Source organism: Cryptomeria japonica, chromosome 5 (assembly GCF_030272615.1).
Source record: "Cryptomeria japonica chromosome 5, Sugi_1.0, whole genome shotgun sequence".
In the NCBI taxonomy this organism is placed as follows: domain Eukaryota; kingdom Viridiplantae; phylum Streptophyta; class Pinopsida; order Cupressales; family Cupressaceae; genus Cryptomeria; species Cryptomeria japonica.
In genome coordinates, this window is record NC_081409.1 from 927,824,160 (window position 1) to 927,844,380 (window position 20,221).

General features: G+C 33.7%; 1 protein-coding gene and 1 long non-coding RNA gene across 3 annotated transcripts in view; both read right to left on the reverse strand.

Moving 5' to 3' along the window:
* LOC131037403 (uncharacterized) overlaps positions 1-6,103 on the reverse strand; it is a 119,921-nt gene extending 113,818 nt beyond the window's left edge. Inside the window, exons 1-3 of one of the 2 annotated variants that reach the window (XM_057969533.2) lie at positions 5,911-6,103; positions 686-733; positions 67-112 (exon numbers count right to left, since the gene is read on the reverse strand). In XM_057969533.2, coding sequence (XP_057825516.2) covers positions 67-112; positions 686-733; positions 5,911-5,979 — 163 coding nt within the window. In that variant the 5' untranslated portion in view covers positions 5,980-6,103. The remainder of the gene's footprint in view (positions 1-66; positions 113-685; positions 734-5,910) is intronic. The other variant, XM_057969534.2, reaches the window with a different exon arrangement.
* Positions 4,916-5,837, reverse strand: LOC131037404 (uncharacterized). Its single transcript, XR_009104220.2, has 3 exons — positions 5,670-5,837; positions 5,272-5,397; positions 4,916-5,158 (listed from the first exon to the last, which is right to left on the reverse strand). It is a non-coding gene; the product is annotated as an uncharacterized LOC131037404 (long non-coding RNA).
* Positions 6,104-20,221: the final 14,118 nt, after the last annotated feature.

Sequence of the window (20,221 nt, forward strand, 5' to 3'; positions counted from 1 at the left end):
TGCAATGAATTATCATTGAAAGACAATATAAAAAGCATCCATATTTCAGCCCCCTGAAAAACTTACATCTAATACGTGTGGTGTCCAATCCCAGATCCTCTTGCTCAAAATTCTGTCAGCATCAAAATAAACTTTTTAAATGTCCAACTACTAGTCCGAGCACCTATTTTATTGATTAGTTCTATATCACCATCAATGATATGTCAAAAATAATAAAATAGTCTTATGCAGAAAAAGGCAAATGCTTAAAATTGTGATGACTTGAAATTACAATTCAAGGTCAATACTTTTAACATATTAAATAATAATAAGCAACATCTGACTTTGTTGAGATACCTTTTAATAATTTGATGCAACCAGGAGAATAGAAGATACATAACATGATATTCAAGAAAGTGTTTGTTTCATTTTGTATGAAGTCATTAGTAATAATGTTTGAAGAATGTTTGAATTGGTGTCCTCATATTTATTGCATAGCAGCCGCAATGTTTGATTATATCTCAAAGACAAATGACGGATAGAGACTACAAAAAATGTCATTTTCTAAAAGTTTTGCATTATGAAACTCGGTACACCATGCCTACACTTCTCAACCAGGTCCTCTGTTCACTATTATATACTTTACATAAGGTATTTGATAAAGATATGCACAGACAGATAACTGTATTTGATCAATGATACATACAACTTCCCCAGTCAATGCCCGAGCATGCTTGCGAAGTTGCTCCAAATGCTGCAAAAAATGACAGCAACAATAGTATCAGCCCTCCATTATATTCTGTTTAATTGCAGCAACTCCAGCACATTAGAAATCCATCAATGAATAGAGAATTCAAAATACTACCAAAAAAAAGAATATCACTTCATAAAAATTCAAAAAACATTGAGAAACAAACATGAAGGAAATCAATTGTACTGACACGTGCATTCACTTCAAATGAAAATTAGAAAGAGTGAAAGCTATAACTTTCAAATTCAATACAAAAAGTGAATAGACATGCATATTTTCACTACCAAATAAAGACTGAAGGAAAAGAAAGATGGCCCTTGGATGAGCTGCTTGATCAAGTTCCTTGGAAATCATATACATTCTTCCACTAAAGAGTTCATTGAAACATGCAGTACACAATAGCAGTTGTCCATCAATAAATCTCACTAAAGTTATAAAAATGTGATTTTTGTCAGACTACTTAAGGCGTACACAACAATAACATAAACCTTGATACAAAAACAAACTACACAAGCAAATATAAATATGCAATGACCATGCCACTAAAAGAAAGGTTTAGCTTGGATATAGGTGATAATTGATGAACACAAAGAATAGAAGACAAGTATATAATTATCCTTTAGATCATTTGGAAAGAAGATACAAAGGTCAAAACTAAATCTTAACGCAAACTTAATCCATGCTATCCTCCATCTTGAAAGAGTGCAACCAATTAAAAGTGTCCTGATGATTTTCTGATTTAAAAAAAATCAGAAAGAGTTCCATTCAGTTGATTAAGTCAAACAGTTGTACTTGTTAGTCCCATCAACTGAAGTAAGAAAACAAGCTCAGTTCAACAGTTTCTGAGAAAAACTGCAAAACCAGTTCAGAACACAAGAAGAATAGATGCATTAGGCTAGCGAATTGCATCAAATGGAAGGTTGTCTCAATCAGAAACTATTTCAGCAGCATAAAGAAAGTCACCTATGGGACACAAATGAAAAACATTTTTGTTAGCCGCCGAAAACGCCATGTATATAAGAGAAAACAGCATATTCAATCCTAATAGAAGAACTTAAATCTGTTCTATTTCTGCCTCTTCATATGGAGACATTCCGCTTCCTCTAATATAATCCCATCCTCATCCCATAACACAAATACATCTATTGGGTGCATGCTAGGTTGCATTAGAAATTCAAACTTCTTGAATTCAGAAAATAGCAGTTCTTGAATTCTTATACTAGATGTCTAGCAATTAATGGTTCTAAATCATTGCCATAGTTCTAGACACAACACAACTGTATACAGTCCTTACTTGTTGAGTTAAAAAGTAATTCCACTACGTTGCAAGTGAGGATGTGTTGGATAATGTAAGTCTCTCTTGATTGCTCAAACAAGAATATCCCACTAGTACGAAACCTTTGACTGTGGATTCTTGCTGTAGTTTTCTCCGAATTCAGGTTTCTCAAAGGTAAACTACTTGTGTTAATTCTTCCAATTGATGTTGCCTTTATTTACTTGCTCAGATATTTACTTGCAAGTCGATAAAATCTATAGCACACATGTTTAAGAACAGCTGAATGTGTGCATAACCAGCTGTGCAGATAATTTACAAGCATAGTTCTAGTTCAATCACAATTTAATTTGTTGGAATTACCCTCACTCCTGCATTGCAATATAGTTTCATAAATTTGTTAAGCATTCACATGTATGTAGAAGCAAGGCTTTTGGGCATGAGGCAAATGATGCAATTTTAAGTAGGATTGAATGTGAGCATGTTTGACATTGTATAATGAATGTATGGTGTAAGAGCCAGCTGTTAGAGCTGTAGTAATAACATATTTGCAGCATTAAAGTTGTCCAAAGTAGCTTGTAACTTGTGATGATAATCAACAAGGTGTAAAGAAAGTAACTCTATCATATATGTTTTGATTAATGAAACAACCAGGTAGCTTACAAATTACACACAAAAACAATATAACCCATGGCTTTTGACCAATTTCACATTGACTTTCTCAGTCAGCTTGGACTTTCATAATGGCTTTTAGCTATTCTGAGGACTTGATGTTCAGTTTTACCTTGATTGAAAACAACAAATTTAAACTAAGTGCGATTAAATTTTGACCTGACTTTTGAAGCTTCAGCTTTCCTTTAAAAGACACAAGCCTTAAAGTTGCTGATACTGTAAAACTCATCCTAAAATCTAGATATGCTATGTGTGAGACATTCAAAAATTATTAAGAGATGGTAACTGACTGTATTCTTAGTGCAGCCAAACTCCTCAAACAATGACAGACTACATGACTATGCATCACCTTTTGCTCTCTAGCCACTTGAAGAGAATTAACAATTAATAGGAAGATTACACGAAGCATTAGATAACATGCACAGGCAAGGAATTCCCTGATGGTAATAAAGACTAAGGTATATTAGATGAAAAGCATATTGTTTGCTCACTAAAAGTTGTACCTATTGAGGCAAAGTCAGAATGAAGTAACAAATATACAAGTCCAATGATTAGTAATACCAAAATATGATAGGATTCATTGGATTAAAGAAGACACTTTTTCAGCAGATGGATAATCTAGCTAATGATCTTTAAAATAACTAAATCAGTCCTAGTCAAAATTCTCACCATCCGTATTGGAAACTCCATAAGAGCTATGTTAACTGTTTATATGACTGTATCAAATGGTTGCCTGACCCAGGAAGGAGAAGACTACATCAATGATCGGTTATCTAAATGAAAGATTTGTCACATATGTCCTGTTAGTAGGTGTATGTTTATAAATTGAAATAACCTGTATTTTCACTAAATGCTGCAAGACAATCTGCCAGATAAGAGGCTAAAAGATATTTGAGCAATATGTCATGATTTTTCTTTTGGTACAAAAAGGTATATCTGACTATCAAGAGGCTATGTAAAATGCCTCACAAATGTATTTCTATATAGAAAAACATATACAGTATTTATTTAGAATTAAGTTTAGCTCAAGATTTAGTAGAATTCATGCGAAGATATAATCTGTAACCACCTAGCTAGGTTATGTAATTTGTGGTTTTTATATATTTCAATTATAAATAAATAATAGCTAATAAGTATGACTTTTTCAACTTGCTTAATAATTTCAACTATTAAGATAAAATGTAATTTCCAATTCTTGCTACGGTAGCATAGTTTCCCAGTGTAGATGGATTGGAGCTAAATTCTTAACAATGTTTCTTCATGCAAGTAAGAAATGAAATATTGCAACAGGAATATTTCAATGTGCTGTAAATGTAACCTTAAAATTAATCTATCTAATGCACCAGAACTTCTAAACTCTCAGCCCACATGACAGCGGAGGCCTTAATTTAACAATACAATTATAATTCATCAATTTTTCAGTAAAAACTCTTCATAGCAAGTAAGATATTGATAGATTGCATGCTTCAAGCTTTGGTGGCCCATTAAAATAGCACAAAATATATTTCTACATAGCATGAATGTAACCTTGAAAATAATTTAATGTGCCAGAGCTTCTAACCCCTAAGGTCACATGACAGCAGAGGACCAGAACTTACAGCAGAAATTAAATTTCACCAAAAATTTTGTAAAAATCGTTCATAGTAATTAAAAGTTTGTAAATATTTTCAGCTTTCGCAGTCCACCAAAATTAGAAGCAACATTTTCTACATAATAACTATAACCTTGAAATCAATCAATTTTATGACCCAGATCTTCTAAATCCTGAAGTCACATGAGATCAGAGGAGAAGTAAGAATTGATATATTGCATGCTTCAGGCTTATGCAGTCCAGGAAAATGATTCTATATGCAGATATAACCTTCTAATTAGTATTTATAATGCACCGGAGCTTCTAAATCCCAAGGTCAGATGATAGTGAAGAACTAATTTTACAGCATAGCTTAGATTTCATCAGATTTTGAACCATGATTCTTTATAGTGAATAAGAATTTGACATATTGCATTCGTCAAGCTTATACAATGCAAGACAAAATTTCTTCACACAAATGTAACCTCAAAAATAGTCTATGTAATGCACTAGAGCTTCTAAACCCTGAGGCCATGTGAGAGAAGAACCTAATTTTATGGCAGAATTTATATTTCGCCAATTTTTCACTAAAAATTCTTCATGGCAAGAAAAACTGATTTATTGCATGCTTCAGGCCTATGCAGTACAAGAATATGTTTCCACCCATGAACGCAACCTCAAAATTAATCCATGCAATGCACCAGGTTTTCTACACCCCAAGGTCATACGATAGTGGAGGACCTCATGTTACATCAGAATTTACATTTCACCAGAAAATGAGCCATAATTATTCATGGTAAGTAGAAACTAAATAATGCATGGTTCAAAGTACAGACAAATGTAACCTTAAAATTGGTCTATATAATTCACCAGAGCTTCTGAACCCTGAGATTACTTGAGAGCAGCAGAGAACCTGAATGTGTGGAAGAATTTACATTTCACCAATCTTTCTGTAAAGATTCCTGAGCATGTAAGATTTAATATACTGCATTCATCAAACTTCTGCAAGAGAAGAAAGCATATTACCCACAAATGTGAACTTAAATTTAGTTTATGCAATGCACCAGAGCTTCCAAACACCGAGGTCACATGAATGCAGAGGACTTAATTGTATGATAGAGTTTACGTTTTGCAAATCCTCCGTAATAACTCCTGAGCATTAAAGAATTTATATATTGCATTCATTAGCATTCTACCATACAAGAAAATTTATTTACTTACAAATGTAACTTTAAATTAATCTATGTAATGCACCGGATGTTCAAAAACCCGAGGTCACGTAATAGTGGGGATCCTAATATTACAGCAGAATTTACGATTTCACCGGGTTTTGAACTATAATTCTTCGTAGTGAGTAAGAATTGATATGTTACATTCATCAAGCTTACGCAGTCATAGAAAATATTTCTACGGAAAAATGTAACCTCGAAATTAATCTATTAATGCACCGCAGGCTTCTAAGCCCTGAAGTCACGTGACAGAGAGGAACCTTCCACCAACATATACATTGCACCAAATTTTCAACAAAAATTCTTCACTGTGAGTAAGAATTGAAACGCTGCAGACATAAAAGCTTTTGCAGTGAAACAAAATTGCAAGGAAATATTTTCAGATTGAAAAAACCACTTATAATTGTGTCTAAATTGAAATAGTTTAAGTATTTACCTTGTGTGTGTTGTCGCCGAATACTCGCTTCTTCCTCTCGCCCACTTTCCTTCGCTCCGGCTCTTCCATTGAGATAATTGCCTGCGTTTCGGCCTTGGATGGCTCTAAACAAATTCTATGAAGAGCGCGGAGATATGGTGGAGAGGTCACGGGTTCGATTCCCCTTCCTTCTCTACATTTATTATTATTATTATTTATTTTGTTTACTTTGGATGAGGATTTAATCAATGGCCGTGACAGTGTAATGGGAAACTTGCATACCCATGCCAAATGCTATTTAGTTTGGGGCCATTTACCTTTATATTTCATGTTTTTATATATTTGTTATTTATTTTACTAGTATATCTATATTTAAAAAATATATGTAAAATATGTGGAGAGATATCTTAGAATAAAAGAATCATCTGTAAAATAAATGTTTTTTTCTCAAATATTAAACATCAAGATTACAAATCTATTAAAGTCCTGCATGCAAAAAGTTGTGAATCTAGTTGAGACAAGTGGCGAGGGTTCTATTTTATTTGGAGTAATAAAATAACACCTCCGCAAAAGCTAAAACTTGACATGTTTCATGCATTTACTTGTCATTTACATGTCAAATTGTTTCAAAAATGGATTTTTTGTTTACAAACATTTTGATGTCATTGTAGGTGCCTCTCGGCATAATTATTATTATGTTTATTATTGTTTTTATATTCAAATATTTATTTTTTACATTTACATTTGTATTTATTTTAAGTTAGTTTTACTTATATCTTTAAAAAAATCATTATACAGGCAATGTCAAATTTGAAACATAGATCAAATTGTTGCACAATCGAACTCAAAAACAACAATGAGTAGCATTATGGACTGTGGAATTTATTATCATTGAGCATTGATCAAGGCATACCAAGTATACCTATAGTACTTTGTATAAAGGATGTGACTAACTCCTTTATTACATGGTGTTAAGGAATTGTATAGTTTTATGCATAAAAATCTCTCACTACCATTCTCCATAATAACTCTTCCAAGAAAGAGAGAACTAATATTGAGATCAAAGTATCCCTCACATGCCATCTCTTGATACCCTTCCTAATCAAGATCAAAAACCACCTTCTATCCCATCCAATGATAACCCTTCATCCCAAAAGCAAGGTATCCCTTTCATCCCATCCAATGATCCTATTCCATAAGAAAAGAAAGGTAACTCTACTCCACCTCATGATCCTAAGCCTCCACAAGATATGATCGCAACTATCCAAGAAACACCTATCAAATTATCCAAATTTTCTCACCCAAAACCCTCATCCACCCCTAAGTCATTTATTCCATCATGTATCCCTAATCCTATATAGATAAATTACACCTTCATTTCTTTTATTTTTATTATCCTATCTATATTATGTCATATATGTTTCATCCTATCCACATCTCCCTATCCCATCTTTGATCTTGATTTATCTCTTAGCTTTCCTATCTAGATATGATTTGCAAGCTTATCAAAGCCATCATTGTCATAGCTACAAGAAGAAATAAAAACTCACTCACAAGGTCAAATCTCGAGTCAAAATTTGATCACACTACAATAAATTTCCTTCCATCTATTCTATCCTACCATACCTCATACCTAACGGGTGGCATCTCCTCACCTAGTCATTGGAGTGGATCTATATAATTATCTTGAGAACAAAAAATATTATAAACCTAAATATGAAACTGTTGGTGACTTTTGAAATTAGTGTGTCATGGGAAACACTTTAAACGTCTTTTGATGAGAAGGTTGGTGACTCTGTTTGCACCAATCCAAATAAGGGTTTTCAATTTAGTACATGGTTAACACTTGAAAAGAAGGAAAGTGTTTCTGAAATGGTATTGCATGAAATGTTCATGTCATGGGACCGACAAGAGCAACCCCAGAGAAAAGTACATCTAAGGGAAAGTGTAAGGTAAAGCCTGAAGAACTATTACCAGATCCCTTTGAAGGGGAAGAGACATCAAAAGAATTTAAAAGGGCTTATGTTTCAAGTTGGCTTTGTCGAGGTTTTGAGAGACTTCCAATGTGGTGTAGTTGACGATAAAGGTCACATTGCTGAGATTGAAGTGGAAAGGTTCATAAGCATTTTTGGTGGAACTGGAAAGAATAAAAAATTGCCTCAAGTCACTCTCCAAGATGGGCTCATGCATGCTCGAGAGGATGAAATCCTCCCAAGGTTTGATCCTATGCTTTTGGAATATAACAATCAGATGTCATCATGTACTTCTTGCACGAGTCATGTCCTGGTTGTTGGTAGGCTAGTAAAGGGTCCTCTATCTAAAGGCCTTTCTATCGGCTTAGTCAGCGCTATGCAGGATGAAGCATTCAAAGAATATTTCCCCTAGACTTTCTAGAGAGAATTCCCCTACGCAAGGGATGGAGATTAAATGGAATCCTTTGAATCGCCTATATTACCCTGCAAAATTCTTTAAGAATGCCTAGACAAGAGATAACCCTTTTTTTGAAGTGATAAGCCCTCAGTCAATAAAACAGCTACCTTTCCTCCATATTTCTGATGAGCCTAAGAAAGGTTTCCTTGAGCATAGCTCTGATGATTGTGAATTTCTTTCTTTATGCTATCATGCAGAGATGGGAAATAGAGATGTTCAGTTCCTGAGTCTTAAACCCAGGACCCTTGTCGATGATCATTTGTCTATTAATGAAAAAATGGATAAATCCTCGACTGTTGAAGGTTTTGAGTTGATGTCATGTGAAGTCCACGTATAGGGCCATGATAGTTGTGTTGATATCTTTAAGTCAAGTTGGGAGATGTATGATCAGAAACAGGATGCACTAGTTAAATCTTCTCAGAAGATTTATTGTCAGTTATCTCAAGCAAGTCGTAAAGAAGTTAAAGATCTAGTTCTTGAGGGCTATCATGAAGAATGGTTGTTTGGGCATGAATACATCTACAAACTTTTGTGAGCCGTTATTGGAAGTCTAGTTTGGGAATCGTCATCAGACGTAATTCATGTCATGTCATGTCATGCATCCCAAACCCTCTTTTTCACACAGGTATATATTTCTCTCAACCCGTAAATGGTTTCGCTTGAATAATATTGTCCTCCTTCATCATAAGGCCCTTATGGTCATGTACATATTTAGTTTTTTTTGGTTCGTTCTAGGCACAACTTGTTTCTCTTTCCATTTTTGGCTCGTTAGCCTTGCATTTTGCTCGATCGCCCCTCCACCCTTTTGCTAAGGAGCGCCCTTTCCTTCTGTTACGCCTGACTATGTTCCCCATTTTACATGCACTAGTCTGATTATTGGAGTTCTCTGCATCCTACTAGTCCTAGTCCCCATGCAGAGCCCATATGTTACTTATAAAAAATTTAAACTTTGATAAGTCCCTTCCCTCCGCTATTTCTCTCATTCACTCTTGTCATGGCTTTTTTGGATTTCCTAACTTTTGTCGCAGGATTCTTAACTTTTAGAACTTCCCGATCATCCAACCAACTTAGGAAAGTTTGCATAACGTCGACATCTTTAGGAAGTTGGACTTGCGGTTGCTTTTGAAAGGGGTTTGATGGTTGTGAAGTTGCCCGATCTCCCCACTTTCCGACACTTCTCGTGTTGTGGTGAATGTCCAACTCTCTCGAGAATTTAAAGGACACCACTGGTTCCAAGTAAAGACATTTGGTGAGGTAATTTCAAGTGGTTTTTGGTACCTTGGGGTGGCAGCACGAGTGATGGTACAGATAGGTCTTGCTTGGGTATTGTTGGAATTAAATGAGACTATCAGATTGATAAGAATGACGGCTTCTTGTCGCCCCTCCTTCAACCTCGTCGATTGCCACGTCATGCATTGTCTTCAAGGAACAAATCAAGGGAAGATTTGTAAAGTATCGTCATTAATGTTCATTAAGCAATCAAGATACGAAAAAGGGTGGCAACATGCGTTACTTTATCTGATGTTATCATTTTTGCAGAAAATATTAAAGATAGTCAAAGGAGAAATTGTCGTCATTTTTGCATGTATCAGAATGGTCATGCCTCGTGACAATTAACTGCCATTTCATAACCCAGATTTGAATTCGCTAGAGAAAGAGCAAGAGGATATAGTCCAATAGTTACGGTCTTTTGCATGGAAATCACAAAATGATTTAAGTGAATATAGGAGGGTTGTCACCATATTAGATAAGATTGTAGAACAAGTTGAAAACCATGAACAATGTTTGCAAGATGAGCTAGTAGCAGGAAGAAACCCGAATAATTAACTTTGGCAAAATGGTGCTCCAAGATAGAAAAGGTCCCGTAATGCAGGTAGATGTCAACCTAGTGCAAGGACATTATTTTGAACTTGTTTGACTTTTTTCGAGGTACTATTTTTTATTGGGAAGAATTCGAAGATATCATGTTGATGTTGATCGAAGAAGAAGAGAAGGCAGATGAGATTGATAAATGAATTGCGGAGCAGAACCCGATACCTAATGATGGAGCTCGAGCCTAGTGATCTTATAGCCTTGTCTGTTGTGAAGCGGTTTATATTTTGATGTTGCTCTATAAATTTTTTGTTATGAAATGCTCATGTTCAAGACCGTTATCTTTAGTAATCATTTCTTGGAAACGGAAAGACGAGAGGATAGTAGCTATAAATAGGTAGATTAGTTAATTTCAGAGGATCTTTTGGGAAAACTTTGCTTTTCTCATAAGAACAAAAACTTTAATGCATGTGGTTATCTGTTATTTTAATACGGAAGAACTACTGGTGGCCTTCATATATTCATAATCTTTGAATTATGGTTTGTGAATTCTTTTCTATTCTTTGAAATGGATGTCAGCTGATGAATTTATATTGAAGTGATGGATGATTTGAAATTCCAGTTACTGTGGAATTTTATCTAAAAATCTAAAAAGTCCTAAAAATAGTAGTTAGTATTGTGAATGCCTTTACAAATCTTTCTGGTTAAAAGCTCTTTCCTTGTTTGATTTTTGTTAAAAGCATATGAGCTATTTAGTTATTCATTCAAAATCATTAGAAGGTAGTCGCCACCTTGTAAACTAAGCAAAGAATCAATCAATTAATAGTTTGTTAGACTGGTTCAACTGTGGTTACATTTGTCATCTCTATGGGCATGAGAATATAGAGTTAGGTGACAAATCTGTTAACCAACAGAAACCAAAATAAAAACCAAAAAACCAAACTTTGCACTCCACAATGACTCAAAACATTGACCTTTCACAAAAATCACAAGTGGGAAACTTTTCTATGCCCTTAATCCTAGAGTATGCATTTGGTTATGAGTATTCGTCTTGTGGCTAAACTAAGTTTTAATTAAGTCATATTATCATTAAGATATTTCTATTTAGTTATTTATGTCAACCTTAGACCTATGTAATCATATTTAGGTTTAATGGGTGACGAGGATTTATAGGGTATGCATAGGATATATATAAGTAATTGGCTTAGTATTAATTTTATTTGTTTCTTATCCTATGTAAGTGTCAAAAATAAAAAGTAAAATGTTAGTTTCCTAATTGTTAGGAGGTTAGCACAAGTTAGTATGTCATGGTTTTATTAGTTTATTTGTTATTCTTCTCCGTCTCACGTTGAGATTTGGAAGAGTATATTATATCTCTTTTCTTTTCCATCTCACATGGAGATTTGGAAAATATTCCCAAATCCTTTATTTTAGGCATATTAATGCCTATATATTTGTAGCTTTCTCCTCACGAAGATATATTGGAATAATGAAAGTTTGCAGCCTTGTTTGTAGAGAAATTATCTTGTTTGAATTTGTTCTCTGACTACAGAGATTGTTATCTCATTTGTGGAAATCAATCTTTGTTTGTTGCTCTTTCTTTGCTTGTTCCATATCAATGGGTGATGTCCTAGGCATAAGTAGGGTATTCATATAGGAGGTAGTGAGCCTTGTCTTATCATCATATTGTGAAGTGTTTTCTCATTGGAATTATTTTGAGGTTTTCCCCCTCAAATTAGCTTATTAGTTTCAGCTATTATAAATAATTTGAAAAATACATATTATCTTCCTAATTTATACAAGTTGTTTCATTACAAGTGGTATCAAACCATGAACTTGACACCAAGTAGGTAAGGCATTTCCTTCAATTTCGGAGGTTGTTTCCATAATTGCATATCTTTCAAATTTGAGAAAAAAAATTATAATTTTTGTTTGGTTTTTTTAAGAACATATCGAAGCATCTTCAGTCCAACTTTTCAGAGGAATTGAAGCATAATTGAATGAGTTATTACAAAATTAGGGTTTGGACCCTAAATTTTTGTAAAGCACATATTTCACATATCAAAGAAATTTTATTCCTAATTTTTAAAGGGTTTTTTGAGGATGTCACTGGTCTATAGTCCAAATTTTAGGGGAATTGGAGCTAGAATGAGTGATTACTACAAAATTACGGTTTACAATAACTTCACTCTCAAAGCTGCAATTCTACTAATTTTGTGGAATTTTTTTGGGGTAAGTGTTCTTTTGACCCTCTCAAGTTACAATTTATTTTTATATAATTTAGAATTCATTTGAGTGATTAATTGCAAAATTATTATTTTCCATCATGACTAGTTATTGTTTTCCATCATGATGAGCTCATTTTTGTAATTGCATGTTTTTCAAATTTGAGATTTAAAAAATAATAATTGTAGGGTTTTTTAAGAACATATTGAAGCATCTTCAGTCCAATCTTTAGAGGAATTGAAATATAATTGAGTGAGTCATTACAAAATTAGGGTTTTTGCCCTAGATATTTGTCAAGTGCATATTTCACAAAGTGAATTTATTCCTGATTTTGAAATGGTTTTTTGATGAAGTCTTTGGAGAGTCTATAGTCTCAATTTCAAGGAAATTGAAGCAAAATTAAGTGATTACTACAAAATCAAGGTGTACAATAACTTCACTCTCAAGGCTACAATTCTACTAATTTTGTGAAAAATTTTATGGGTAAGTGTTTGTTTAATCCTCTCAAGTCACAATTTATTTTTAGATAATTTAGATTTCATTTATGTGATTCATTGTAAAATTATCTATTTTAATCATCTCTTAAATAATCATATTCCTAGGTAATTCATACCAAAGTCGGATATGAGAAAGTTTGTTGGAAATGTTCCAACCAATTGGGTTTGCCAAGTGGAGTATCTTTTCGACCTTTACAATGTTCCAAGTCAATAAATGGTGGCTATGGCTTCATTGTACTTGGAAGTAGACCAATTTATTTGGTATCATTGGTTATGTGATGAGAAAAGAAATAGGGGTTACGTGGTCACTTGGTTAATTTTTCAAGAGGAACTAGTTGGCCTTTATGGAGATAATTTATTGGGATAGCTACTCCTGCCAACTCATGAAATTAAAGCAATAAGGTTTAGACAAGGATTATGTTCAACAATTTCAAGCCCTTTCTTCAAGAGTGGAAAATGTTACGAAAGAAAATTTGAAGGAATTATTTCTTGGATGTTCAAATGATCACATAAATATGAGGTAAGTTTGTTCCAACCAAAAGATATGTCATAAGAAACTCATGGAAAGACAAGTCAAAGAGAAGTTTCTTGCTAATAAACGGCAAGGAATCATAAAAACAAAAGAAAAGAGATCTCCTACTCAATCGTTACCTCAACCCACTAGGTTGACTCAATAATAAATTGAGAAGAAGAGAGAAAATGGATTATTTTTAAATTATGATAAAAAGTATAGTGGATATAAATATAGTAAAAATAAATTGATGCATATTGAAGGTATGAATGAGGAAGAAGAGAAGGAACCAACATTATAAAGTGACGAAGCATTATACGAGGAATCAAAAGATTCTCCATCAATCATTTCTTGTCGTGCACTTGCTAGTTTATTGCCCCAAAATACTCAAAGTGGTGGGTTTCTTAAAGAAGGAGAGAGTAACAATGTTGATAGCACCCTATCTAAATGGGGTAGTGGAGCTGGAGTAGAATTGATAAGTCCCAAGGGAAAGGCATATTTGGCTTCCTATAGATTGCAATTTGACTATACAAATAATGACCGAATATGAAGCTTTTTTGAGAGGCTTGCTCTTTTCTCACTAAAAAGGGACCAAGTGTCTAAAATTTCAAGGAGATTCTAAATTGGTGGTAAAATAGGTGAGAAATCCATATTCTTGTCATGATTAAAGGTTAGTTGCTTATAGGAATAGAGTATGGAGCCTCATTAATATTTTGAAGCTTTTGACATACAATTTATCTCTAGGAGAAGAAATTATATCTCAAATTCCTTATTAGTTATTTCTAGCACTTTAAAACCCATGACACGTTAAAGACTAAGATGATTTTCTATCGAGCTAGTGCTTGCACAAGCAATTTTGGATAATATCAAGAAATTCCAAGTTTTTAGAGATGATGAACATATCCTATAGTTAACAGCAAAGTTGGATGCTTTAAAGGACATCATAAATGAGAGTGAAAGGGATGTGAAGGAAAGGTTTCCAATTGAAAGTGATGGAAGAAAATATAAAATATAATTTAGGTAATAAAGGTTAGGAGAAGAATGTAGTCATTGGTAAGACTTGTTTCACACGAGAGAAATAAGAAATGCAAAAATTCCCCAAGAAATAAATTTATGTGATTGCATGGGGGTATGAGGAATTGAAAACATTTGATGCATTCATTATTATTCATACCATACCCCTTATGTCCAATGCAAGACCCTTCTATTAGAAGCAGAGGTTGATCAACAACATGATAGAACCCTTGATTTTCAAAGAAGTCTAAAAGTTGTTATTCATGAAAATCATCTTCCTTGCAAGACATTCTACTTGGGTGGCCAAACTTGTGCTTTTTAAAAAGAAAAATAGTGAAATAAGACTTTGCATGTATTTTAGAAACTTGAATAAATAATCTGAGAAGGATAACTACCCATTTCCCTTGCTAGAGGAAGTCCTACAAATATTGAATGGTTCAAAGATGATGTATCTATTAAATGGTTATTTATGGTATAATCAAGTGTTGGTTAATGAGGATAGAATAAAGACAATATTTACTGTCGAATGAGGGACTTTTTCTTATTGAAGAATACCCTTTGGTCTAATAAATGTTGGAGCTAATTTCTAGAGAACAATGAACTTTGCATTTAAAAATTTGATTGAGAATTTCATCATAATTTATATGGTTGACTTAACTGTGTTCTCCAAAGATGGAAAAGATCGCCCAACATGCCTTAGAAAAACCTTCATGAGGTGTAAGAAGTATACAATTTCACTAAATCCCAAATAGTGTGTTTTTGGAGTTTCATAAGACAAGTTCCCAAGGAATGTAATCTCAAAAAGAGGGATATTTATTATTATAGAGAAGGTGGATACAATTCCACAACTCCCTATGGTTGGAAGAAAGAAATAAATGAGGTATTTCTTCAAGAAAATCAAATTTGTAAGGAAATTCATCACATGCTTTGCAAAGATAGACAAACAACTCGATGACATGATGAGGAAAGATGCAAAGATCGTGTGGAGTCAAAAAGCAAAGTCAACATTTGCATAAATCAAGCAATCTATATTAGAAGTTGTTGTTTTTATTAACCATGATTACTTAAAACCCTTCTATATTTACTTTTTTGCTTTGCAACACTCTTATGTAGTAGTGTTGGCTCGAAGGAAGGAAGTTGGAGATGAAAGTTCAATTGCATTCATGAGCTCCCCTTTTAAGAATGTTAAGATTAGATACCCTTATTTGGAAAAAAATCCTTTGCACTTATAAGAGTATTCAAAAAACTTAGACACCACATACTAAGAAGTAAAGCTTTGGTGATTGTGCCTAACTAAGTGGTGAAGTCTATATGCTAATGCAAAGTGGATTGGGTGAACACCATGAGAAATTGATGACAATACTACAAGAATTTTACTAAAAATATTCTCCTAGGATAAAGATTGTCCCAAGCCATGATAAAAATGGATCCACATATTAGTTGTCATCAATAAATTATCAATTCATTCACCTAGGACCCTTAGTACTTGAATCCATGAAACTTGTCCAAGGACAAGGATTATCCCAAGCCATGATAAGAATGGATCCACATATTAGTTGTCATCAATACATAGTCAATTCATTCACCCAATACCCTTAGTACTTGAACATAATAATTTTCAAGTGCTCAACAACAAGTGTCTGGACAGATTAAACCTTGCACAAAGAAGAACACTCAAATTGAAAAGTGTAAGTTATATGATAAAAAATGGGGTTTTATTTTGAAAGAATCATGAAGGGATTTACTTGGGATGTTTGAACCTACAAGAATCCAAACAAACTTTGATAGTTTCATAGAAAATAAAGACAAGACATTGCACAAGAGATTCAATTGCTCACTTGATACTCATATTTGGTTATTACTAGCCTCATCTTTATTGAGATGCTCACCAATATGCTAGGAGTTGTAATGTTTTCCAAATATTTGTCTCACGTGAATATAATCCTACTATACCCCTACAACCTATATATGAGGTAAGACCTTTTTCCCAATGGGCTTTATATTTCAATGGTGTGATTAAGTCCAATTTATTTGTGTGCCACAAGGTTATTTTGACTAAAATATTTTACTCTACAAGGTGGACAAAATCCTAGGTCTACAAGAAATAGATGATTGTATGTAGTCATCAAATTCCTAAAAGAGCGTGTCATAAGTATGTTTGGAATGCCCTTTGCTTTGGTATGTTATAATAGCCCTACTTTCTCCTCCACGTGGTTAATGCAATAATCTTTTGAGCATGAAGTTATTTTGAAGTTATCTTATAATTACTTTCTCCAAGAGAATGGAGTGGATGAATCAATCAATAAGAAGCTTCTTGAAGTTATTAAATAGCTATTAGAAAAGAATACTAGGGATTGGCATACCCAACTTAAATTTTCCTTACAAGTAGATAAAACTAGAATTAAAGCCTCCCTTGGAACCTCCCCATACTAGTTGGTATATAGTCAAAACCCTTTGATTCCTATTAAATTTTAGATCTCACCACTCAAATTCATTAAAAAAATTCAAATTAATGAGGATAGATTGAGGTGCATCTTATGAAATTATTAAGCTTAGATGAAAAGTGAGTCGTTGCCCTTCAACATTTGTCCAAACACTAGGCAATCGTCAAACTCTAGTTTGACAAATAAGATAAGGTCAAGGCTTTTAGATCTTTGACTTGGTTTTCTGATGGGATAAAGCCAAATAAAAGAAGAGTAATCACTGAAAGTTCAAAAAACTTTGGTTAGGCTTGTATTAGACCTTTGAGATCCTTGATGACAACACTTTTCAAGTCAATTCTTCAACTAGAGATCTTGTTCTGTTACTAGTTGTAGACACCTAAAATTATCCTTGATTAAATAAATATTTATTATTTATTTAATTCCATTCCATCTTTCTTAAATTGAATAAATATTTTATTTATTTAATCTATGTGGCCCTTTCTTCTATTAATTTAATAACTACTTTTATTTATTTTATTAATTCATTTAGCATTTTCTTCTTATCCACATGACAACATGTCTCCCTAAATACCCACTTCTTAATCTTAGCCCTTCATTTCATCATTTAATCTCTGAATCCTAACCCTTTATTTTTAGGATGTTCTTTATAAAAGAGGCTTCATCCTCTCATTTTCCATATGTCATGCTTACATTATGTCGAAATCATTCTATCATACCTCATCACATCACCTTTGTATCACAACTATACATCATCACAACCACATTTGTTCTTCCTTGAGCTCTTGTGCAAGTGCAACACAAATCTGAGAGCAACAACATCAAATACAAGATCATGGAGGATAGGAGGACAATGGAGACAAGACTATCATGAATGTGAAGGTATAATCTTGTTTAATTTATTTTCTTTAAATTATATGGTGGTTCTCTATTGATTTTGTGTTGAACTAGTTTGTAGATGTAGTGTTGGTGGTTGGATCTTGTTAGGGTTTACAAATAAATTCAAATTTGACACTAACACTTGTTAATGAGCAATTTCTCAAACATTACTCTAGTCCTTAGTGATTGGTAATATCTTTGTATTATAGTGGTCTAGGTTTTCTTTCCTTTTGTATTTTTCCTCCTTTTCTTTGTTTTTCTTTGTTCTTTTCTACTTTTGTCATTTCCCATGTTGTGTTGTCCACCTATGGGTACCCTTTTATATCAAGATATTCAGTATGTATTACTATTATTCGTGATGACTACTTTTGCAGACTAGTGATTCTTATGTTTCTAATAATTGGTTGGTCGGTGATCTAATATACTTTGATTTAAGTTTATCTAAATTCATTATGAGTATGGAAACAAGATGAAGATGTTGGTGATCAGGGAACCTGAAAGACTCTTTGAAGACCTGAAACTTAAAAAAATATTAATATTTCTATAAGAAAAATTGGTATCAAGTAGGGGTTACTTTTTCTCAAGTGAAAAATATGAAGTCACGCACCTCTCACGATTGTCCATTGTGGTTCTCAACCTATTGTCGAAGTTTCATTAGCTTGAGGTTGAAATGAATTAAAAGAAAAGAGATTGAACTATACTAAAGAAAAAAATCATAGTTATGAATTTTGCACAAAATTCAATCTGCCTAGGTGATTCAAGTATCTCTACCAAGGCTATGGACACTCAACTAGTAGTGGAGCCATTCTTATATGGAGCAAGATGTAACTCCATTGAGTCTATTGTTGGCTCAATGATGATTGTAATGAATTCATCATATGTTATCGTTGATGAAACACATGCACACACATATGTTTATATTGTCTACCGGTATAACTTCAAGTTGTTTACACTACAACCAGTATACTAAGAGGTTTATCTCTAACTAATACTTTGTGATAACTGGTATATGCATAGAAGACAACCAGTGGATACACATTAATCAACATCAACATGAAGATCAAGCAGAGATTATATCAGGAGATTCAAGGATAACAATTCACATATTTAACTCCAACCGGTATTGATTGTTCCAACCGGTATTAGTTGATTGTGTGATGAGTTATCCCAAATCATGATGAGTTATCCCACCAACAATTTTTGGTGGTATTTTTGTGATGAGTTATGATCACTTGACTAGATACACTGCACCTAGCTAATTGTGTTATGATTTCTTGAGGCCAACATGAAATATAAATGTTTATATATTGACATCACAATTAATTATTTCATATAAGTAAAAAGTGATATGTTGTGTGCGAAAGTCAAAAGAGTTAAGTTGTAGAGTATGTAGCAGAGCAGTGTTGAATATGTTTAGAAGGATCTGATCAAGCAAGTGTTGTGCTACTCAGACAAATCATACCAATCCTGTTGTTTTCTAACAATCACATCAGAATTCAAATCCCCTAACCGGGTAAGCTCTAACAAGCTTCAATGTTCAAATCCTCTAACAGGGTGATCCATTAGCTTGGATTCAGAAATCCTCCACCGAGGTTACTCCTAACAGGGTACTACCTTTCATAGGGTATAAGCTTCTACTCAAGCTTTGGTATCTCTAACAAGATTCACTCCTAACACAACACTTTGTAGACCCTAACTGGTCAGTTATCTATTACTGCAGATAGTTAACTTGTGAGCTCCATCTCACTATGGTTTTTACCTATTTGGGTTTTCCATGTACAAACACTTGTGTTATGGTGGATGTTTGACTTATTATGGATGTTTTTATATCATTTTGGATTACATGCATTGTGTTTAAAAGTCTTGTTAAGTTCATCTACTGGTTAGTGTTTGAAGTAGTTTTATTTTTGGTGTCACTGATTCACCCCCTCTCAGTGATTTTCAATTCCATTAATTGGTATCAGAGCCTAACTTCTTTGAAGCCCAATCGCTTAGAAGGGAGCCTTGAAACCACCATGGGGGACATGAGCTACTTTGAGATGGCTATAGAACTAGAAGCTAGCATAAATGAGCTTGAAACCCTTAGGGTCAAACTGAAAGCTTCACAAGTCAAAAGGAGAGAGCTAACTAAACAACTATTGGAAATATCTGATAATAGTTATTCAGATGAGGCCAATATTGATGCTTTAGCCGAGGAAGTTGAAAAGTTAAACGGTGAAAAGCTAAATCTGAGGAGAGAGCTAGAAGGTCTTACTATTCGCATGAGTCAGGAACTGGAAGCCAAAAGAGTTGTTGAAGATCTTATCAAGGAAAGAGATCATGAGATTGCCAAGATCAAGCATGAAAATGCTACCTTGCATGAGAATTTGAATGCTGAAAGAGAAGAGAAGGAGAACTTATAGCTAGATCTTGAATTAGCATCATCTCTGAGAGAGAACCTGTCAAAGCATAATAAATATCTCACCAAACATCTTACCGAAGCTAATGAGAAACTAGAAAAGTTCAACAAGAGTTCTACCTTG